Source organism: Peromyscus leucopus, chromosome 17 (assembly GCF_004664715.2).
Source record: "Peromyscus leucopus breed LL Stock chromosome 17, UCI_PerLeu_2.1, whole genome shotgun sequence".
In the NCBI taxonomy this organism is placed as follows: Eukaryota; Metazoa; Chordata; class Mammalia; order Rodentia; family Cricetidae; genus Peromyscus; species Peromyscus leucopus.
In genome coordinates, this window is record NC_051077.1 from 47,321,667 (window position 1) to 47,346,567 (window position 24,901).

The window sequence follows — 24,901 nt, forward strand, 5'->3', positions numbered from 1 at the left end:
ATGTTCCCGAAAGACTGCTAATAAGCCAACAGAGAGCAAATTAAAAATACTTCAAGGATGACTAAGAATCATCCGTTCTTGTTTATTTCAGCCTGCTTTTCTTCAGCTCAGAAATAAAGAAACCACAGACGTGTCCCTGTGAAATTACGAGGCAGAATTAAATAACAAGTGGGTCAAATCTCAAAAGCCCACTCCTGCTGGGCGGAGTCTATGAAAGGAAAGAGGTAGGGAGATGTTAGTGCAGGGTAGAACTTGGGCATATTTATTTACATGCACTCAGAGGGGCACGGATGACGCCTCAGAACACTTCTCATACTTTCCTGAATCACAGAGGGTGGAACCCACTTTCTAGGAACAGGGATGGGCTCAGAGGGAGCTGCCAAGGTGCCAGGTACCCTAACTGTCCTCTTTCCGACACTCCAGAGATCTGTAGTCTGAAGCCCTCTCCACGGTGTGAAGAGCTCCACATGCTGCCAGCCAGGCCTACAGATGCCGTCCATCCATCCCTATCCCTATGATTGGTGCGCGCACTCACCTGTACCAAGTACTCCCGTGGAAGCAAGGGGAGCCGGACATGTTCCATGAGCCGAGCCATGAACTCCTGCCTTACATCCTTATCATGGTTTACCCAGGCTATTACCGCTTCAAATACCTTAAAAATATGGAGAGAGGAAAACATGAGTTATATGCCAAAGCGTGTAGATATAATATGATGAAATACATCTCCTATACAGCGCAGCTAACACTGAGAATCTATGGATCAAAACTCTGAAATCTTGACTTGCAACACACAAAGACATTCATTCCATTAGCTTCTCTCTCTTCCGACATATGTCAGCTTAGTCAGTACTTCATTAAGCTCTTCGTACACTCAATAAGCACTCTTCACTTCGTATTTTCTAAGCGTTTCTCCAAGGTCATCATAAATCTTACTGAACCTGAACGGTAGCTGTGAGAATATGATAATGCACAATGTTCTTCTCTGTAGTTCCAATTACAGACTTAAGCTCCTTTAGAATAAAGCACCCAGGATAGTAAAGCACAGAGACAACCCCCCCCCCCCCAACAAAACACCATGACCAAGGCAACTTGTAAAAGAAAACATTTAATTTGGGGCTCGTGGTACAGAGGGTTAGAGTTCATGACCATCACGGCAGATAGCATGACAGCAGCAGGCAGGTAGGCATGGCTCTGGAGAGGTACTGAGAGCTTACACCCTGACCCATAAGTAGGAGGTGCAGAGGACTAACTGGGAATGTCTTTGGAAACCTCAAAGCGCCCCCCCCCCTCAGTGACTCACTTCCTCCAACAAGGTCACACTTTTAAATATTCCCCAAACATCTCCACCAAAGGGGACCAAGTATTTAAATATCTGGACCTATGGGGTCCATTCTCATTCAAACCACCACCACATGTACTGATTCATCTTCACCGTTAATGTAGCTTGGCTTTAGAATCACTCCTCGGTATGTCTGTGAAGGGGTTTCCAGAGAGAAAAAACTGAGGGAGGGGGAACCACCCATCTTACCACCTTTGCATGGACTGGGGACCCAGATGGAATAAGTAGGGGGAAGAAGGCAGCAGGGTGCAAGCATCCCCCTGCCTCTGCTTCCTAGCCCCCACGACAGGCAATTACTGCTCCACGATGCACTCCTGTCATGAGAGCCTTGTGGGAGGCCAGCTGGGTGACTGGCTTCCACATTTTACCCCAGGGTACTCTTGAGGAGTGAGGGATAAGAGATTTAGATAGAAGGATAGAGGGGAGAGAAACAGAAGCACACGATAGCCTCGGGAGGGCCTGGATCCTTATCCACCAGCCCCTTCTGTCTCTTCTAAAGGGCTATTTATAGAAATGCCAAGGGGTGGAGCAAAAGACCTCCCCCTAGCTCAGCCAAGTGCAGACCCTTCCAATCACCTGGTAACCATGCATGTGGTCAGGCAATCCTCTAATGCAGCCCTGCTGGGTAAAGCAAGCTCAGATCTCACTAGGAAACCTTTGTGGGCCTCCACAGAGCCTGAACACTGGAACCTCAAGCCCAAAGAATTCTTTCTTCTTTATGTTGTGTCTGTCCAGTCTTGTGATCCCAGCAACAGAAAAGGAACAAATAAACACACCCTTATAAATAACTCATTCTTGAAATTCTCTTTAGGTTTACAAACCAATTTTGGACTTTGCTACTTACAGATTAGGGTCTACCCAATAGGTTTGGCCTCCTTTACCAGAACAGAACGCATTGAAATGTAGTAACTTGGCCATTTTCATAAACAACAGGGAGAGCGTCACAACATGTCCCTCTGAGGAAACTAAGCCGCTAATAAAGAGGCAGTGCCTTTTACATAACTTCCTCCCAGACGGATGGATACATTTCCTGATAAATCTTTAAAAGGTTGCAGGAAACATATGGCAATATGCAAATGGTTACTGGAAACAAAAACAGGTTATTTTGAGACGGCGTGAAGCTAAAAATAGTGCGCACCCTAATTATCATCTGTCTTTAATTCATCCTGTCAACAAGGACTTACTAAACGCTTCTGTGCACCAGGTGCCAAAGATAACGAAGGGAAGGGAGTCCACGCTCTGTCAACTCTATCCACTGCTGTTCAGTTCTCTCAGCCCCATGGCCCTGCTTCCACTGTCTGGGATCAGAATCTCCTGCCATAACCTCAACACTCTCCTGTGTGGCACTCAAGCCACAGGAGGGCTCCTGCTCACCACCGCCACCACCGTGGTGAACGTTAGTGTCTGCGGCTGTTCCCCCAGTCAGTCTCATCTGGGAGAACTCAACACCATTGTGTGATAACTTTCCGCAATGAGTCTCCACTGTCGCTATGCAACCAACAGAGCGTGTACAGTAGAAGCAACTCTGTGACTTCTGAAGGTGGGTGGGTCAGGGGAAGCCAGCAACTTTCCCCTTGGTCTCTTGAATGGCTTGTTGTGACAACCGTGTATGCCACATAAGAAGCAGGGTTACCTACGGCAATCGCCACACCACGAAAACCTCCAGCAAGTGACGAAAGAGGAAGTGAGGACAGACAGACGAGATTTGGAGACAGACAGACGACAGCAGAACTACCCCCCAGCTGCCCCTGCTACATCCTCCACGAAGTCTGACCACTGAATTGTACACGCAAGAAAAATGGGTATGGAGTGTGCCACTACATTGCGGGGTGGCTCATTAGGTATCAGCACAAAACAAAAGCAGTCCTCACGATCTTTCTCTAGTGCAGGGCTTATCGTGGCTTCCAGCCCCTGACGAAAGCCTGGAAGTAGCTCTTTATCACCACAAGAAAGGTCAGGATATTTAGCACAGCTGAAGGCCTTCAGGACGGTCCCTTCCCACTTCATTAACTATTACTCTCACAGACATATTCCAACCCCAGCAATCCCTGAGCAACCACTTCCCCACGGCTTCACATTTGTACAGTTGGATCCCTCCCTCCTCCTCACACGCTTTTCCCATCCCAATCCATTTCCATTTCTCTGACATACTCTAGCTCGTTTTTGGTTTGGGTTTTGGTTTGGTTTTGGTTTTTCGAGACAGGGTTTCTCTGTGTAGCTTTGTGCCTTTCCTGGAACTTACTTGGTAGCCCAGGCTAGCCTCGAACTCATAGAGATCCGATTGGCTCTGCCTCCCGAGTACTGGGATTAAAGGCATGCACCACCACCACCCGGACTAGCTCGTTTTTTTTTTTTTTTTTTTTAAAGAACTGGATCCTACACCCGAACCAAGCTGAAGAAGTACCAGCCCTCCCCTTCTCGGTTCACCTCTGTTCGCCCCTGCAGTGCCCCGTACAGAGCTCCATAATCACGGATGTGGTTGCTCCACTGGTTTCCCCACTCGTCTGTGACTAGAGAAGTCTATTCTGTCAGTCTCACATCCAGGGCCCGGAGACAGTGCCTGGGCTCCGGCAGGCACCCAGTCCTCATCTGGGATGTGTGCAGTAGTACCACCCTCCTCTGAACCGCTAGCATTGTGTACGTCACGGCTTTGCATATTTTTTCACACTGGAAATCCTAGAGTGAATGCGTGTTTTTATCCGAATGTCCCAAGAAATAGAATCAGAGCCTCTACAATGTTAAACTCCAAACTACATACACCATTTCTCTAAGCTTCTGTTTGTTGTTTTGGCTCAACGGGGTCTCTCAACAGCCAGGTAGCCCTGGCTGCCCTGGGTCTACGTAGCCCAGGCTGGCTTCAAACTCACAGAGATCCACCTGCCTCTGCCTCCCAGGTGCTGGGATTAAAGGTGTGCGTCATCGTGCCCAGCTCCGTAAGCTTTTGTCTCCCCGATTCATACACGCTAAAAACTGCCCAGAGAAAAGAGAACGTCAGCCCAAGCTTCTCTCTCCTACCGTGGGAAAGGTTCAGGGATGTGATAAAGGAAACCGGAAATGTGGGGTCAGGAAGAGCAACTGCATGGGAGAGAGGGAGAGAGGGAGGGGAACAGGGAGGGAGAGGAGAAAAGAGAGAGGGAGGGAGGGAGGAAGGGAGGGAGAAAGGAAGGGAGGGAGGAAGGAAGGGGGAGGGATGGAGGAAGGGAGGGAAAAGAAAGCAGGCAGCAGGCTGACCTGTAGGGTTGACATAAAAGTTCCAAAAAAAGGAACGTAAAAGGATGATAGCAGTCAAGGACATTCAATCTAGAACTACTGAAACACTGAGCACGTTCTCCCAGGGACTGGGGAAACGACTCTGCAGTCAAGAGCACTTCCTGCTGTGAGGACCAGACCAGGTCCTAGCACCCAGCTTGGGTGGATAGCTGCCTGTAACTCCAGCTCCAGGGGCTCTAACTTCCACTTCTGGTCTCCCTGGGTGCACGTGTACACACACACACACACACACACACACACACACACACACAAGTTGACTCACATAGACTCACGTACACATAAATAAAAATAATAATTTAAAAAATTTTAAAGAAAGTTCTTTCAACTCAAAATACTGCAAACTAATGAGTTTTTAATCATTTGTGTTTGCATCAAGTAATTATAGGCATCTAGCTAGAGAAAGACACCCACTCCGCCAAAGGTACTTGATTCAAATCTTGCTGTAGCAGTCAAGTACACTTCTTCCAGGTCACTGGGCTTCTATTCACACAGGACCATGATTTATGAAACAACTGAACTAAAGAACGGAAATACTGGGCTGGAGAAATATCTCAGTTCTATCTTCGCAAACACTAGGACCTGACTCCAGTCCTTGGAACCCAGGTACAAACAGCTGGACATGGTGGTACTTCCTTGTAACCTCGGCAGACAGGGGGATCCCTGGGGCTCCCTGGCCAGCCGCCCCAGCCTACGAGAGAGCTGCAGACTCTCCAGTGAGAGACTATCTCAAAAAAAGAATAAAAGAAAAAAGGAAGGAAGGAAGGAAGGAAGGAAGGAAGGAAGGAGGGAGGAGGAGGGAGGGAGGGAGGGAGGGAGGGAGAGAGAGAGAGAAAGAGAAAGAAAGAAAGAAAGAAAGAAAGAAAGAAAGAAAGAAAGAAAGAAAGAAAGAAGAAGAGAGAAAAGAGAGAAAGGAAGGAGAGAAAAGAGAGAAAAGAAAGAAAGAACGTGAATGGACGCCCCCAGAGGCTGTCCTCTGTTCCACACACATTTCCTGACAACCCTGCCCCCTAAAGGAAAGGGAAGGAAAGGCAGGAAACTGGCCAGCACCACAGAAGGAAGCAGAAGGGAAGATGGAGGCAGGCAGAGGAGGAAAAGGAAAAGGGGGAGGGGCGGAGAGGAAGAGCGAGAAAGTGTCACTTGCCTTCTCTTCTGAGGAAATGGTAAGTTTGTCACTTGAGATTAAGCTGCACACTTGCTCGATGCCGAGGTTGAGGAACTCTTCACTGAGTACGACATCTGCAAAATGTTGCTCTGTTGGAAAGCCAGAAAGACAGACCATCAGCACCAGACTGGCGAGTGGGCCACATCTCTCAAATAATCCAAGGGAAGGAAAACCCACCACATGGCTTCTGGGCGAGAAGAGGTCCCACGCCCGCCTGAGTGGTCACTCACGGGGCAGAACTGCCTCAGGGCTGAACACGGTACGTGTTATACAGCTACTTGTCGCGTAGCACGGCACTGTCACTGTTTACGTCTATACAGCTTTGTCATCACAAAGCACGTGGTAATATAAACCCTCATCCTTGAATGTAGTCCGCAAAACATTAGAGGCCTCTAGAACACTACAAAGGGAGAAAACCGCTTGTTTGAAACCAAACAAAAAGCCTTAAATGCTGCTCGAAATGAACATATGGACAGTATTAAAACAACTAGTGGCTTAAAATAAAACAAAAACAAAGGTTTACAATATAAGTCTAAATTGTAAAGTAATTTATTTGGGAACAAAATGATTAATGGTATACCTCAAGTCCTTCCCAAGAAAGTGATAAAATTGGTAATTCTTAAAATGCTCAAGCCCTCTCTCTGATTTTCTAAACATCCCTGTTTGTGATGGGGGAACAAGACAATGACATAACTCTATTAACATCATTAATGATCTAAAAGCTTATAAAGAACGAATCCTGTACAAGACAGCTTTTTTTTTGCAAGTCCATCTCTCTCTCACAAAGCGTGAGCTGGAACTATAAGACTGTGGCCTGGTCTCTGCCACACTCGGGCACACCAAGTTCAAATCTCAGCTCTACCATGTGCCGGCTTGTAAAACATGGGGTGATGATGTAATTCCCTGTATCATGGCTTCCACACACGTAGAGGCTCAGAAAAATACCTTACATAATAAGAACGCTGTGAGTATCAATACATCCTTGGCTCATAAAGCATGAAGGACTATGTGCGGAGGAGGCTGAGAACTCTGTAACAGTGCCTGTTAGCTCTGCGACCTCCAGGAAGTCCAAAATGTATGCTAGAGAGTCTACATTGTCTCCCACTCGCTCTTCCCAATTATCTACACTCCAACAGTACCTTTGAAGGACTCTCTACGGTGAAATAAAAGATTCCTTTCAATACACATTTGAAGATACCCTGAAGATTATCGCCTTGCTCTTTAGAATATTTAAAAAATAGAATGTGCATTTCAACAAAGCTCCTGAATACCTATTTACTTTATAAAAGGATCCTCGCAAGATGACTTCAAACACAATGCGCTACACTCTGGGTAATTACAAAATGATTGGATTTACAAAAATCCAACAGACACAGTTCTTTTCAAACTTGGTGTCTGGGTTAGGCAAGCAAAATATCACACTGAAATAAACATGAAAACGAAGACTGAATTTCTTTTGTTAAAAAAAAAAAATGGGCCCAGAAATTGCCCCCACACAAACTGATTCTGGCAAGGAGACGCCGGTGACGGTGACTCGGTGGAGAGAGGGTGATCCTTTCAGAAGCCAGGACCAGTGGCCATCCATACACGGAAAACCATCGAGACCAAAACCTCGTGGCTGTCCCAAAAACTAACCCAACAGGGATCGCATAGCTGCGTTGGGAGCATGAAACGCAAGAGTCCTAGAAATTCGACAGGAGAAAACCCAGCGGATCCCAACATGGATGACTTTGCTAACACAGCACAGGAAGCAAGACATCAAACAATTAGTCAGCTTTCACTAAAACTAAATCTTCAGCCCCAAACAATGGTGTTATAAAATAAAAAGATAAGTCATAACCTTCAAGAGAAATTTCCAGAAAACATTTATCTTACAAAAGACCGTTACGTAAAACACAGAACTCTTAAAACTCAATAAGAAAATAGCCCTATTCTGCAAGTGGACAACAGATCTGTACAGATATTTCATCAAAGATCATACAAGGATGAAAAGTAGGCACATCAAAAGATGCCATCATCTTGGACCATCGCCACATACAGCAGCCTTAGGCTGCCCAGGGGCTGCCGGGTGAGACCCTATCCCCAAACAAACAAAACACCCAAACACCAATGACATCAAATACCAGCAAAGACACAGGGCGGCAGAAACCCTCCTTGCCTTGCTTCCAGAAAGGGAAAGGAAAAACAAAAAACAAAAACTAACTTGGGGATAGCAGGTAAAAAAGCCTTGGCCACAGAAGTCTGACGTCTGTCCGACCTTGATCTCCAGAACTCACTTTTGTGACAGCAGGAAACCCAAGTCAAGACGGGAATGTGGAGATACGAGAATCACCCAAAAGCCTGGGGTAGGCGTCATTCGGAAACAAGACAACTTGCCTCAAAAACAGGGTAGGAAGAGAAAACTGACTCCCCAAATTGACCTCTGACCTCCACATATGCCATGCCATGGTGTGCCCCCCACAGTAATAGAATAAAAGCCTACACACAATAATTTGCAGCAGCTGAATAAACTTCCACTGTCTCTATGAACCACATCTTCACTATCTATTATTGCTCTGCGGATGGACATCCAGGCTAATTCCGTTTCCTGGCTATTGTGAACAGAGCAGCCATCAACACGGATGAGCAGCAGCTCTGTAAGATATGGAGTCCTCTGAGAATATGCCCAGGAGCGGTATAGCTGGGTCGCGTGGTAGATCTATTTTTAGCTTTCTGCGAAACCTCTACATTGATTTGCATAGCGGCTGCGCCAGGATGAACTCCCACCAACAGTGAATAAGGGTTCCTTTTCCCCTACTTCTTTGTAGTTAACCATTTAAAAAAAAATGAAATTATGAAAGTTGAAGGTAAAAACTATATCAAGTGCAATAACCCAGGACTGAAAGACAAATACCATGTTTCTCTCTCATATGCAGATCCCTACTTCCAATTTTTACATATGTATGTTTCTGTCAGAGTAAAGACTAAGAAACTAGAAAAGGACCCAGGAGATGGGGGTGGGGAGGCAGAAAGGGAGAGAAATTAAACACATGAGCTGTGAAGGGGAAGGGATGGGTATACTGGAGGTAGAAGGATGATGTAAGCTGGATGGGGCAAGAGAAACGGTAGCCGGTATTGGAAAGAATCAAGCAGAAACTAAGACGTATGGAAATGACACAGAGAAAGAGGCCACTTTGTTCACTCATTCAAAAATTTAAACTTAAAAAAAAAAAAAAAAGATTTACAGCAGTTATAAAAGTGTATCACACAACATGGAGTCATTTATACCATATTTAACCGAAATAAAGTCAAAGTGGCCCAGGAAGAAACCACTCCGGCTACATATGTCTTCTCCAAACTCAAGCCCAGTTCCAAACTACAAGACCGGAGCTGAACTCCAAGATCCTAACTCTCACACAGAAACCATGGCAGCCTGCCCAGCAGAACGGGACAGCTTGTGCAAGATGCCTGCCCTCCTGCCAGAACAACTTACATAACATTTTGCTTTCCTAATAAAACTCCAACACCGGAGTTGGAGACAGAGCTCAGTCAGCAGTGTTTAGACCTGGGTTCGATCCCCAGAAGCCAGCTATGGGGCACAACAAAAAGTCAGGCACAGTGGTAAGTCCTGGCGGTAGCAAAATGGAGACAAGAGGACCTCCAGGGCTCCTGAAGAATAACAGCTGAGCCCCCCCTCCACATGGAGTGGATGCATACACTCATGCATGCATTCATACACATGTGCACGCACGCGCACACACACACACACATATGCACACACACACCCTTCCAACCTTTTCATTTCTTGCAGTCATATCTGTCTCCCCGGTCTACGGTCTATGGCCCAGATTGTTATTTTTTTGTATATTCCAAATCAACTCACCTGGAGTTTCATCTTTATATATTTCATGTGGACACACTTATTTACAACTTCAAAATACTCTGAGGTCACCAGGGACATCTTGGATATACAAACTGCAGTAACACTATGTCACAGAATTGGGGAGAAGGACCTGGTTCATGCCAGGCAAGCACTACCGAGCCACCTATCACCAGCCCCCTTTCCATTTTTTACTTTGAGACAGATTCTCACTAAGCTGCCCAGACTGGCCTTGAATTCACTTTGTAGGCCAGCTGGTCTTGAAACTGCAATTCTCCGGCCTCAGCTTCCCAAGTTGGTGCATCACCAAGCCTGGCTCACTGAATGGAATATTACTGAGCTAATGAACCATAACAATAAAGACCTTTAAGTGCATATTACTAAGCAAAAGGCGGCGATGTGAACAGCTATCAAACTGTACAATGACAAGAAGAAGATACCCTAGAAATGGCAAAACTACAGAGAAAGTTCAAGGTCAGCTTATGTCTGCACGGGAAGAGTGGGGTGAGAGAGGATACCCAGGGCAGGGCAGCCGTTCGGTAACGGTGGATATGTGCCGTTACCCATCTGTCAGGATCTATACAACGAACAACACCAAGAATGAACTCTAGCATAAACTACAGTTTGAGATTAATTTTCCCCTTCCCTTTCCTCCATCCAAACCCTCCCATGTACCCACCCCCTCTCCGTTCTCCTGCAAATTCATGGCCTCTGCTTTCATTAGTTGTTATTGCATAAATATAGACAAATATACACTTATATTTATATACACACACACGCACACCTGTTCAGTCCATATAATGGTGTGTGTGTGTGTGTGTGTGTGTGTGTGTGTGTGTGTGTTCAGGACTCACTGTTTGATACCGCACAATCAATTGCTGTGTTCTTCCCAGGGGAAGGCTACCTCTTCCATTTCCAGCTTTCCTTGGTTGTCTATAGCTCTTTGTGGGTGGAGGCCGCGAAGGTTTTTCTCTGTCTAGTTTAGCATGCCAAACTACAGACTTTTACTATCATCTGGAAGAAGTATCCTACAGTGTTTCTAACAGGGGAAACTAACAGGGTCAGAGGAACTAGAGGAGTATGTGGACAATGTACTTTGTTCTAGTATTTTCTGTCAACCTAAATTGGTTATAAAAAATAAACCACAGGCTGGAGAGATGCTCAGAGTAAGAACACTGGTGCTTTTCAAGTCTGAGTCAATTCCAGTGCCATATGGGCTCACAACCATCTGTAAATGAGATCTGACGACCTCTTCTAAATAAATAAATCTTTAAAAAAAGATTACATTGGGGGCTGGAGAGATGGCTCAGAGGTTAAGAGCACTGACTGCTCTTCCAGAGGTCCTGAGTTCAATTCCCAGCAACCACATATAATGAGATCTGGTGCCCTCTTCTGCTGTAGTCATACATGCTGCATACATAATAAATAAGTAAATCTTAAATAAATAAATAAATAAATAAATAAATAAATAAAATCACTTTAAAAAGAATGTATTGATAAACAACATGAAGAATGATAAATTTATGGTTAAATTTTCAAAAGTTAATTGCAAAAAAAAAAAAGGTCAAGTTAGTATTGGAAAAATACAAAGTAAGAATCAAGCGGCATCTAGTGTTTTAAGGAACAGCAGTATAGAAAGACTCATTTAGTGGAGTTTCGGGGTTAAAGAACTGACCACAATCCCTTCTACATCTGACAACACCATCCTACATTTCCCTGACCTCACCAGATGTTAATGCAAAAACAAAAACAACAACAACAACAAAAAACACAAAATCATCATACTGAAGGTTTTTCTTATACAAAAAAAAAAAAAAAAAAAAAAAATTACTCATTATTTATTTGTGTGTGTGCACGTGTACATGCCAGCTGGGGGCGACGTGAACATGCATGAGTCGGTTCTCTCCGTTCACCACGTGGGTGGAAGGGAGGAGACTCAGGCCACTGGGCCCGGTGACAAGCACACTTGCCTGTAAAGCTACCTCACCAGCCTTCCCTTAGCCAGGTATAGTGGCTAGTGCCTGCCATCCCAGCACTTGAAAGACGAAGGAGGCAGGAGAATTTCTGTGCGTTCCAGGCCAGCCTGAGCTGCAGAGACTCTTGACTAAAGGAATGGGGACAATAAAATAAACAACACACACACAGCAGCATCGTAGACGCTTGCCTGAATATTAAGAAAAACAGAAACACTGTTTAGTGAATAGTAAAGACAGGTCAGGGGGGCGGTGCAGTGAGTAAAGGCATTTGCCATCCGGCCTGGGGAGCTGAGCCCCAGCCCTGGGTCCCACATGGTCGTAGTAGAGACTGACGGACCACAGTTGACCTCTGTCCCCTGCACTCTTGCTGTGACATGTCTCCGCCCCATGCAAACCAAACAAGCAAATGTGGGAAAGGGAGAGAATCAATAGAAGAAAGCATAACAAGATGGTACGGGGGTACACACCGGAGGGGCTGAGGCAGGTGGATGAAGAACTCCAGGACGCGCTGAGTGCTACACAAGCCTAGGAAACACACAGCAAGAGTCTGTGTCAAAAGCATTAACACGGGCTGGGGAGACGGCTCGGTGGTTCACGTCACTGGCCTCTCTGGCAGAGGTTTGGTTCCCAGCACCCCATGGCGGCTCATCGCTGTTTCTAACTCCCGTTCAAAGGAATAGCATTCCTGCTTCTGGCCTCCCAGGTGGCTGCATGGATGTGGTACACATACATGTATGTAGATAAAACACTCATACATGTAAAATAATTGTTTAAAAAGCCTAATGACATTTTCCTTTTTTATTTTCAATTTCAAACACATTCTCGTGGATCCTAGGCTGGCCTAGAACTTGATATGTAGTCAACAGCTGACCTTCAACTTCTGAGCCACGCCCCTCTACCTCTTCTACCTCAGGTGACAGGCATGCACCACCACACCCCTTCTGCACAGCGGTGGAGGTGCAGGGCTTTGTGCCTGCTGGGCAAACGCCTCTCAACGGAACCCCATCTCCAGTCCTCCTAATGAGAGTCTTCCTACCAAAAGTTCTGGAACACTGAGGAACAAATTCACTTTGTGGAAAAGACGGCAAAGTGGCAACTACCTTTAAAAATATTTATGTGCTGCAATCTGGAAATTCAAATAGAAAAATAGGCAGCAGCGACTAGACCTACGACAAGCCAACATAAAACCCGTTCCCTCGGCCACAGCATTATTTCACTTTTACAAGTAGGTCTATAACGGTTTCTTGCTAAGTTTCTTCCGCACACTTAAAGTCTGAATCAAAGCAAGAGACTGCTAGACTCCTTGTCCTTCTCAAAGGTACTCCAGCAGGGATGAAAAGGCTCTCCAGCAGGGATGAAGCTAATGGAGGGAACGAGACCTTTCTGGGCTACCACTACATATATTACCCTAGTCTTTGCTTCATGATCAGGAAAGACAAAATGTACTCATTCAAAAACTAACTTGGTGAATTAAAAAAAAATTAAATAAACCTCAGCAATTACATAAAATGGAACTTAGAGCATTAGTGAACTCCATCCCAAACCCCGGGATCTCAATTCATAGTGCACTCTTTACTAGTGTCTCAAGGAGGTCAAGAGGGCACAGGAACAGTCAGCTACCGCAGACATCCTGACAAAGCATCACAGCCAGCCGTGAGACAGAACTCCACGCTTACCAACTATTAACAAAGCCAGTAGCTGGGTGAGGCATCACATCGGTGCATCACCGTCATCCCTGCAACTGGGGAACACGGATAGGTGGATTATGAGGTCAAAGTCAAAGTCGTCCTTGGCTACCACAGCAAGTGTGAGGCCAGCCTGGGCTGCTTAAGACCCTGTCTCAAACACAACTTAGTCTAACGGAAAAGCAAAGAAATAAACATTCCAGTTTAAAGTATTCAACCGCAGACACACACAAGGCTTTAAAATTATTTCTAATTCTTACATACTTCCCACCACAACGATCTTTCCTCAGCAAAGTCATTACTATTCCCCATGTTTAACCTTTCTTTAGAACACAGCAGGAAATTGCATCACCAAACACAAGGGGCGCTAATTGCCTTTTTTAGAGCCTGCCTCTCTTCTTTCAGATTCCTGACATGTCTTGCTGCTGCATGACTGACTGTTACCTGGGACACATTCCCCAGGACCAGGTACCCCAGGCAGGCAGGCGGCAGCAAGTGACTGGAAGGCACAGATGGAGATAAACATGACCGGTCCTTAGACCTTCAGCTACAAGCAAATCATCTTGACAATGTCATCCAGTCACAGTATTTACTGATGGTCACCACTGCAACACACTTCCACACAGTGGCCTACAACCCGTTGATGGGAGCCGACTCCACCACACAAAGCGACGTGGCTCATGCGTATCCTAAGGCCACCATCCCTGACCCAGCCCTCGATGGCTTTCTGCTTGGTCCACTGTGCTCCTGAGGCCTCGGTCTCATTACCCTCTCTTTGATTTGTTGCTCTTCCCTTTTTTGTCTTTCCTTCCTTCTTCCTTCCCTCCTTCCTTCTATTTTTATATATTTTTTTTTTACTTTTTGAGAGACTGTCTCAGACTGTCTCATTCTGTAGCCCAGGCCATCCTTGAACTCACAGCAACCTTCTGCCTCAGCCTCGTTGGTGGTGGGGTTACAGGCCCCAGCCCCAAGGCCTCGCTCTACCTTTCCTCTTCTTTGACAATCCGGTATGGTAAATAAAAGAAGGTTTGGTGAAGAACAGGTTCTTGGTGTGACCTTCGGCTAAGCACTGCTAGAAACTAGAAACAATAAGACAAAACAAATCTCCTACATTATTATTATTATTATTATTATTATTATTATTATTATTATTATTATTAACTGGAATGGAACTCCACAATGGTCAGATCCATTATCAAGAGTCTTTGCACATTGTGTATACAATCACACATTCACATACACAGACATTTATTTATATGGATCTGTCAGCCACATTACCCATTGAAGTTTAGGCCCCAGGAGGCTTTGCAGGAGTGTCCCAGCCTTTTGACATTGTCATCTACAAAGTTCACATGTTAGTATGGTGCAAACAAACTGTTAACAAATCATATACAAACACACACACACACACACACACACACACACACACACACACACACAGAATCTCATAATGTTTTAAGGAAGTTTACGGTTTTTGTGCTGGGACACATTTATCGTTACTCTGTGTGCATGAAGCCTATGGACAGGCTGGACACATCTTGGGGAAAGAAAAAAAGACCATTTGTGAGAAGGCACCTACGCATAATCTCTTCAGAGTGCAGCAAGAGGCTGGAGAGACGACTTAGCAGTACGGGTGCTTGCTGTACATGCACGAGAACTACATCTGAGGTCCTGTCACCCACTAACAAGCCAGGCACACTGTGAATGCCTGTAACCCCGGGTCCGAGGGGAGGGAGGGAGACAGGAGGATGGCTGGGGTTAGCTGTCTTCCAGCCTGGCCAAGGAAATATAAATCAAGATTTGTGGAAAGATTCTGCTCCAAAGGTACAGGTGGAAAGCAAGAGAGGAGGGCACTCTTTGCTCCATGCATGTACATATTCACCCACACTCACACCCATATGCATGGGCACATACACTTTGGCATACACACACAAATAAATTTAAAACAGAGGGGCCAATGGGATGGCTCCCTAGGTAAAAGTGTTTTGGGTTTTTGTTTTTTTGTTGTTTGTTTGGTTGGTTTTTCAGGACAGCGTTTCTCTGTGTAGCTTTGCACCTTTCCTGGAACTCACTCTGTAGCCCAGGCTGGCCTCGAACTCACAGAGATCTGCCTGGCTCTGCTTCCCAAGTGCTGGGATTAAAGGCGTGTGGTGTGCGCCGCCACCGCCGGGCAGTAAAAGTGTTTTTTACACAAATCTGAAGGCCTGCGTCGAATTGCCAGAATCCACATAAAAGTGAAGGGGAGAAACTACTTCATGGAGTCATCCTCTGACTCCCACATGCACCCACATCTACATTCTTCATACACAAATAATAATAACGATTTTTAAATAAAGCAAATCTTCTATATTAGGGACAAAAGTTTAACTCCATATTTGTTAAAGAAAAACAAGTGATACCAAACTTTTAAGGGCAAAAGGAGCTGTACAAAAGAGTTATGGAAATATGCAATATCCAAACCACATCCCTAAATGGAACTTACTGGCCTTCTCAGCTTTGATTGAGATGAAACCATACTTAAAGTTTATGTGAGACTCTCATCATAGGGCAAGCTACTTCCCTAATACACACACACTGAGAGAGACTATGAATCTTATGTAACTAATAATGGCAATTCTCAATGCATATGCAAATATATAGATATCAAAAATCAACTGAAAGCACGCCTGATGGAAACCACAGGCAGGCAGGAAGATAACTGCCCATCTGTTATCTTATGTGTTTACATGCTGTTGATCCAAATGAATTATCTCTGGTGCTTAACTCATGACATGAAAAGCTCTCACGTTACAACCACCACTAATAAAATAAAAATGATACGATGGAACATTTCCTCTCCAGCCTCAATCCACAAAACCATGGAGACCAAAGCGTCTTAAAAACCTTTACCATGATCCTGTATATAGGCCTGTCATCTGTGTGTGTGTGTGTGAGAGAGAGAGAGAGAGACAGAGAGACAGAGACAGAGAGAGAGACAGAGAGAGACAGAGAGAGAGACTGAAGGTTAGAGGGTACATGGGCACACAGCTCCACAGGCAGAAATTCTCAAATCTCCTCCCACAAGCACACTTGGCCACTTGGGAATGACACACTCCAAGTTACTCCCTGCCACAATACTGAGGGGGCACGGGGGACCAGGAGATGACCGCCCTGGGCTTAAATCTGGAGTCCAGAACACACTACAAGCATTTATTTTAATTATTCCAAAGTTCATCAGTAAGTGATGTTTAAAATGTAGCATAGTCATGCAATGGAACATTCTGCACATACTAAAAGGGAAGCCGACAATAAAAACAGCTTTAGGAAATACAACTAATCAGGAAACAAGAAGGCACAGGCCAGTATATACAACATGCTAGCCACATAATGTTACACATATCAAATATGCTCGTTACATAAAGAAGGTAGATTTATGTCTATGACAATATACACAAGAAAGATATAAAAAAGTACCTTATAAAATAGTGCATGAAACAGGAAAATGCATGTACAAAACACATATGTGATGAGTCTGTATCTAAAACAATAGCCTAAACACCATACAACAGGATTAAAAAATGAATAGGGGTTAACAGACATTTCTCCAAAGATCACACACAAATGCCCAGTAAGATTACAAAAAGACACTCGCATAACTCATCAACAGAGGAATGGAAAATCAAAGCCACAGGCACGTGCTCAGTATGCCGTGTTCCCTTCCTGTCTTGATGGTTTCTACTGATACCACAACTAAATTAGTAGACTGTTCTTCCTTCTCCCTCTTTTAAAAGAAATTCTCTCTCTCCCTCCCCGCTCCCTCCATCCCCACCCCCCAACTCTCTCTGTGTGATGTGGGACACTCACAAGCCACTGAGCACGTAGCACAGCTTTATGGAGCCGGTTCTTGCCCACAGCCTTTGTGTGTCCCAGAGCTCTACTCAGGTCGTCAGGTTTGTTCAGCGAGGGCTTTATCTGGCGGGTCACTTTGCCACCCTCCCTCCCTCTATTAACCGTGACAAAATGTAACACTTTAACTATGTTCTAAGGTGATGTTCAGAAATGTCACACACACACTCACGCTGTTGGAAAACACATCCTAGAACTCTTTCATCTTACAGATATGTGAGCAATCCTGCTTGCCTCCCCCACCCCACCTTCTCTTCAAGCCTTAGCTCGGATTTACAAATCCTTCTGGTCCTTTCTCTGCATGCTATGGGAAACATAACACTGAGTGGCCCAAGGAATTTAAAAGCCATCTGAAAGAAGCTGCATAGTATGTTATAAGCAATGTCTAAATTTCCCATAATAAATCATTAGGCTGTCAACAAAAAGTAAGACGGCACATCATCCCTGAATAGTTACTACCGGAAGTTCCTTCAAGTTCATCCTTGCACATAGTATCTTCATTAGGGTGACTACTGCTGGGATGAAGCACCATGACCAAATGTAACTTGGAAGAGAAAAGGATTATGTTTTGTTTACACTTCCAGTTCACAGTACATCATCTAAGGCAGTCAGGGCAGAAACCTGCGGAGGCAGGAGCTGATGCAGAGGTCACCGGAAGAGCGCTTCTTGCTGGCTTGCTCCTTATGGCTTACTCAGCCTGCTTTCTCATGGCACCCAGGACCACCAGCCCAGGGATGGCCCCACCCACAATGGGCTGGGCCCTTCCCCATCAATCACTAATGAAGAAAAGGCCCTACAGGTTTAACTACAGCCTGATCTAATGGGGGCATTTTCTCAACTGAGGTTCCCTCCTCTCCAGTGACATAAAAACTAGCCTGGCTGGCCTGGAATTCTCAATGTAGACCAGGATCCCCTCAAACTCTATAGAACTCCACCTGCCTCTGCCTCCAAAATGTTGGCCTTTAGAGTGCACACCACCATACTCAGCAAGATTTTTCAGTCGGGTGGTGGTGGTGCACGCCTTTAATCCCAGCACTCGGGAGGCAGAGCCAGGCGGATCTCTGTGAGTTCAAGGCCAGCCTGGGCTGCAGAGTGAGTTCCAGGACATCAGCAAAGCTACACAGAGAAACCCTGTCTCAAAAAACAAAAAAAGAAAGATTTTTATTTATGTGCATGTGTGTGAATATGCTCAAATGTGTGCTGATGCCTGTGGAGGCCAGAAGTGGCCATCAGATACCCTGGAGCTGGACACACAAGCACTTGTGAGCTGACCAACACAGACTCTGCTAGGACTGTAACTCTGGTCAGAGCAGCAAGCATTCTTAACGGCTGAGTAATTTCTCCAGGCTCAACCATTAATTCTTGATGCTCTACTTTTCTGCCTCTTATTATGCCAGCATTACTTCTGCCTGTCACATTCAACAGATCAATATGCATCTCTGGTGAACACCTCCTGAAAATTTCACAAAGAGCACTGTATTTTCCCAGATGTCCTTTCCTTGTTCTACAGACTCCTGATCTTTGGGAACTCTTTGTACAACAAGGCCAAAGATCTTCATTACTACACCAACTACGAACGTAGACCTAATTACCAGCTGTTTCCAGAACATGGAATTCAGAAATGAACTTGGTTTTACAACTGTTACAGTTTCGATCTAAACATGTCCTTGAAAGCTGATGTGATAAAGTTTCTGTTTCTGGCGATACTCTTGAGAGGGGAATAAATCATGAGGATGCTAGTGTCATAAATGGATTAATTCATATTATAACAAAGTACTCTTTGGGGGCAGAGTTTAGATGGAGGAAGTAGGTTCATGGGGGAGGGGGCTAGCTCTTTCTTTTAAAATTATTCATTATATGTATATGCATGTTTTGCCTACATCTATGTCTGTGCATCACATGCGTGTCTGGTGCTCAGGAAGGCCTGAAAAGGGTGTTGGATCTCCAGGAACTGGAGCTGCAGATGGTTGTGAACTACCATGTGCATTCTGGGAATTGAATAGGAGTCCTCCGGAAGAACTGTGTTCTCAACACTGACCCATCTCTCTGGCCCCTACAGGGTGTATCTTGTCCCAGGCATTTCCTCTTTGACTCCCTGCTTCCTGAGGCTTTCTTCTGCCGACATGTCCTACCCACCACACATGTGCCCAGTGACAACAGCTTTGAGCTCTCTGAAGCCAGGAGCCCAAACAAGCCCTTCCTCCGTGGCTTCTTCACGAACTTTGTCAGAGCCGAGGAGAACTGATTTAATACAACGACTGCGGTCTGATGTGGGTAGAACAGAATGGGATAACCAGTTTACATGTCTGGGGACATGATTAAATTACTGACTCTCACTGAACACACTGCCAACGAAGGGCCAAACAGGACTGGATTAACCTGCCTAACACAAGCCCAGTCAGTATCTGTCACAAAGTCCAGGGAGAGACTTCTTCACATCTCTGAGTAGGGCACAGTAAAAAAGTGGCAGCCACCAGACTATAGCAAGAAATGTGCACACTCAAAGTGGCCGCCGCAAACACAGGACTAAAAGGAAGGTCATTTCAGAGCTGGATCTGTCAAGTCTACTCCTGATTACAATCTTGTTTATTTTGGAGCTAGAGAGAAAGTTCCGTGGCTAAGAACACTTGCTGCTCTTCCAGGGACCACGTTTGGTTCCCAGCACCTATTTCAGGTGCTTCACAACTGTCTATAAGTCCAGATCGTGGGGATCCGACACCTCCGGCCTCTGGAGGCACCTGCTCTCATGTGTACCTAGTACACACCCACCTACAGATATGCACCTACATACAATTTTAAAAAATAATAAATTGCTTTTAAAGCACTATGTTTTTTCTTTTAAAGATTTATTTATTATGCATACAGTGTTCAGCCTGCATGTATTCCTGCAGGTCAGAAGAAGGCACAAGATCTCATTACAGATGGTTGTGAGCCACCATGTGGTTGCTGGGAATTGAACTCAGGACCTCTGGAAGAACAGCCAGTGTTCTTAACCTCTGAGCCATCCCTTCAGCCCAGTACTATGTTGTTTTTTTTAAAGCTCTGTGGGGTTTTTTTTTAACCCTGGTTCTTAACTCTTTACTAATCTCAGTTATTACCTAATCACTTCTATTCCTTTCGATCACACATTATTGAATCACCGTTTACAACACACAGCTTCATTGTGACTTCAGTAGTTACTCTGCCTGGAGTAGCTTACCACTGGCCACTGAGTAAAGCCTACGGGCATTTAATAAGCTTCCCCCCCCCCCTTGGAGCCAATAACATGATGATAATAGTGCATACTTTCCAACCATATGAACTATGTCACTATTATATAATACAAATTAGACATGAGTCTATGTGTGTGCAAGGGCTTGCCCTCACTAAAGCAGTTGAACTTTTTTTCTCTTACGTCTCTCCAGCAAAGGAAATAAGCTCACCAACAAGTGAATGAAAGCCAGACACGACACAAGTATGTGAGTAATGCTAGCACCTGGGTCTACAAACAGCTCACCCCAGCAGACAGAGCATTCTGGGAAAAATAAATGCCTACCTCATCTTCATCTTCCTCATAAATAAACTAAGAGCACAGCTGCCAGAATTCCTACAAGTGGTAACACTGAGTCTTGGATTCTCAATCTCTAGGAGTAAAAAAAAAAAAAAAAAACCAAACCCTCACACATTGACTGCCACCAGTTCCATTAACACAGAGGGTTTGGGTGGGGGCTGAAAACAGCTAACTCAACTCCGCTACAAAAAACTGCTGGCAAAGCAGAGCAGAGCTTGTGCATAGGTTAGTAAGATGTAAGCCAGGGCCATAAGGGGTGCAAGAAATCTGAAAAACGATTAATTCTCTTGAGAAGCAGCATTCAAAGTTGGCATGAACTTGGCTGAGAAGTGCTGCAGACTGAATACTTGCACGTTCTCCAGAAGGTGTCTGTCAAAGACACTGTTAATAATCAGGCTCCAAAGCTACACAAAGAAACCCTGTCTCAAAAACAACAACAACAACAAAAAGACACTGTTAATAAATTAACACTGCATAGACCCTTAAATAATCAGCCTTCCTATGCACATCACATAGCCAAGCCTGGTAATACCATTATCTAAATCACTCACTCAACATGGTGTTTCTTTCAAGAGTAGTTTATTGTGACAGATGTTTACACCAAGCAGTAATTGCTCGCTTAAATTATAGGAGGGTAGACACAAAAATTTAATTAAGTTCTACTTTTTGGCAGAATAAAATCTTGTACAATTGCTTTTAGCTAGGTATGGTGGAGTGCTGGAATTATAGGTACAAGTTTGAGGCCACCCTCATCTACATAAGAGAGACCTTGTCTTGCAAAAGAAAACAGAAAGGTACCCAGACAGAGCCACTTTTTAAAGAGTAAGGCATAGACCAAATACAAGCTACCTTCTGAGCTGGGGCAAAGCACATGGAACCTACGGCTTATCTCCCACCCACAGCAGCTGGAGCAGCACCAGAGCCAGGACAGAGGCTGGTTTTCAAATGACTCATCAGTGGGTGCAGAACATTCGTGAGCTAAACATTCGGGAGAAATGGTGGGAGAAATGGGATCGGAGACCACAGATTGCTGAGGAAATATGAAACAATAGAAAAGAGACAGAGAGATGGTTGGCACAAAGATCCTGAATGTCAACAAGGCCTGGGATGTGCTGGGATCTTAGTATGTGACAAGTCAACTCATGCAGGGGAGACGGCAGCTGCAGGAATTGTGAAGAGGGCTTCAGTGGTGTCAACAATACACTCCATGACAGGAGAAACAAACCAAGGAGGAAAAGATAATCTGATGTGGGATGTTCTATATGGAAAATGTGTTTCTCTGATTGGTCAATAAATAAAATACTGATTGGCCAGTGGCCAGGCAGGAAGTATAGGTAGGACTAACAGAAAGGAGAAAAGAAAGAACCGGAAGGCAGAAGGAGTCACCGCCAGGTGCCGCCAGGACAAGCAGAATGTGAAGATGCCGGTGAGCCACGTGGCAAGGTATAGATTTATAGAAATGGATTAATTTAAGCTATAAGAACAGTTAGCAAGAAGCCTGCCACAGCCATACAGTTTGTAAGCAATATAAGTCTCTGTGTTTACTTGGTTGGGTCTGAGCGGCTGTGGGACTGGACAGTGGTCTCGAGGACCTTGGCCTCTAGCACGCAGTTGCAGAGAGCAATGCCGCAATAAGACCAAGGAAAGAGCACATGAAAAAATATTGAGACATCTCAAAAACAATAGTCATTTGGCAGGCTTAGTGGGAACATGGGGAGGGGGTGGTGCAATGCCAGGGGAGGGGGAGCAGTGCCCCTGGGCTGAGGGGGCGCACGCCGGCAACACGGAGTGCTGATGCTCACCAACCCCGAATGTCAGCTGGTGCACTACCTCTAAAACGATCCTTCCAGTGTCCCGGAAGTTCAGTTACAATCAGAACCAAGTAGTTCCTCATCTTCAGAGTGGTGAGTCAGGTGATATGTAGATATGACCAGGACTCAGAGACGTTTCTCCCCTCGTATTTGCCTGAAATCACTAAAATTCAACTTCCGTGAGGCAAGACAGGCTGAAAAAGGCTCATATTTCAACTTATAATTAAAATCCAATTTCCAAGGTGTCTTTTTCACTAGAATTATTAAAACGCATCTCAACTGATGAGCTGCATTCCCAGCTCCTTTCTGTCTCTGGTTTGCCAAAAAAAAAAAAAAAAAAAAAAAACAGCTTTAAAGCAAAGGTCTCATTGACTTGGGAAATGTTTAAACTATGCGTATCACCTAAAACCACGAGAAGACTGCCCCAAGCGGACATATTCCGAGTACGGCAGTAGACTGAAGTCATGATAAATTCTCCACTTAAAATGTTTCATTATTATCATTACTCCACACTACTGTATCAATCACAGGGGATTTTACTGTGACTTCTTCTAAAAACATTTTACTTGTTTATTGATTGACTGATTGTACGGGGTGCCACGGCACACGTGTGGCCATCAGAGGACAACTGGGGGGGGGGCAGTTCTCTACCTCCATCATGTAGCTTGAGATCTTGTCTCAGCCCCTTAGATCCTATCTTCTGGTGCTAAGGGCCCTCAGCCTCCAAGCTTTCTCAGCAGATTCCCCTGCTCTTTTCTTTTCTTCTCAGACAGGATCTCAGGTAGTTAAGAGTGGCCTTGAACTCTTACCTAGGTAGTTAGGCATGAACTATGACAACCTCTTCAAAATAACGAGACATTCTATAGAATGTGTCGAGCTCTTTTCAGAGTTTGCATATGGAAAGTAAGAGAGGAGGGGGAAGGAGAGAGGGTTACAGCTGAAAGATTATCTAGGAGTTGAAGCACTTAAGGCTGGATTGCGAGCACTGTTCTATTTTTGTATATATTTGTATCTTTTCATAGTAGAAGGTACTTTGAAATGCTACCTATAAACCTAAGAAACTCCAGCAAATATAAAAGTCAGAAGCATGATATAAAAGCAATATAATCTTTAAGACTAGACTCTGGATTAAAATATAGCATGCTAAAAATGAAGAATCATGTTTCTGTGTAATTTTACGGAAAAGGTCATTTTTCCCCTCCAAAAAAAAAAAAAATCTAGACAATCATGAAGGACTCTTCAAAGTAAGATGAAGGTGTTCCAACTCTGATAGCGTTTTCCTTCAGATTCTATAGTATGCCAACAGAAACCTGTGATTTTAAGTAAGAGAAGAAGAAGAAATAAAATGCCCGCATCTCCTGAGAACACAGTTAAGGGGTGATTTGGTTCTGACCCGAGGAAACAGCACACCCTTCCTAGCTCAGAACAGGGACCGGCCACTCTCTTATTCGTCTGGCTTTATTCTGCCCCCAGGTGCCCTCCTCCACATGAAGAACCAACATTTATCAAGCGCGGTATCGACAAGCAGCAACTCAGGGGGAAACACGTTAAACAATGATCACTTTAGACACATAAAACAAACGCAAAGGCAAACAAAAAAAAAAACCCTATCCCAGCACACATAGGTCTCCTCCGCTGTCCTAATGTAAACCACTTAGCCCACAGACACCACATCCAGCAGTTAATGGGAACTGCATTTATGAGGAATAGAGTCTGTTTGGCTGAAGAAGAGAACTGGGGAAACGCATCGGTGAATTTAACGCCGCACATTACAGAAAAAAAAGGCTTACTGGCCGTCAGTCAGTGACGGACAGTCCTCGATTTACTCAAGCACGGGCAGGCTCTAAAAGTGCATCTCTAAATCAGCTTCCTGAAACTCAGTTTGCATTTTCCTTCCAAACAATTTGTAAAGGACAGTTAGGCCAGCAGGTGGCCCCCAAAGAAATTCAGACAGCTCCTTTTTTATTGGGGCTGTATTGAAAGGCAGTGGTAGCAGGGTATGATGGCTCTCATCTGAAATCCTAGGACTCAGGAGGAGAGGGTCGGAAGCTCAAAGCCAGTCTGGGCTACATTAAATACACACACACACACACACACACACACACACACACACACACAACAAAGGCATTGCAGTGTCAAAGAGGTGACTGAGCTTTAAAATTTGCCCCTGCCACCTCAGCGACTGAGGAAGCTGAGTCAGGAGCATCCCAAGCAGGAGGTTCCCAGGTTTGGGGCCTGTTTGGGCTACATGAGTACAAGGCATCCCTCGTCAACTTAGTGAGACTCTGTCTCGGTAAAAAAATTATAAAGAAAAGGATGTGACTTTGGGAGAGAGCTTGCCCTGCACAAGGTCCTGGGTTCAAT

General features: G+C 44.9%; 1 protein-coding gene across 3 annotated transcripts in view; it reads right to left on the minus strand.

Annotated features, from left to right (window-relative positions):
* The window catches only part of Klhl2 (kelch like family member 2), a 111,731-nt gene that overhangs the window by 19,761 nt on the left and 67,069 nt on the right, over positions 1–24,901 (minus strand). For all 3 annotated transcript variants that reach the window (XM_028881027.2, XM_037211762.1, XM_037211763.1), the window contains exons 6-7: positions 5,751–5,860; positions 536–652 (exon numbers count right to left, since the gene is read on the minus strand). In XM_028881027.2, the coding sequence (XP_028736860.1) occupies positions 536–652; positions 5,751–5,860 (227 nt within the window). The remainder of the gene's footprint in view (positions 1–535; positions 653–5,750; positions 5,861–24,901) is intronic.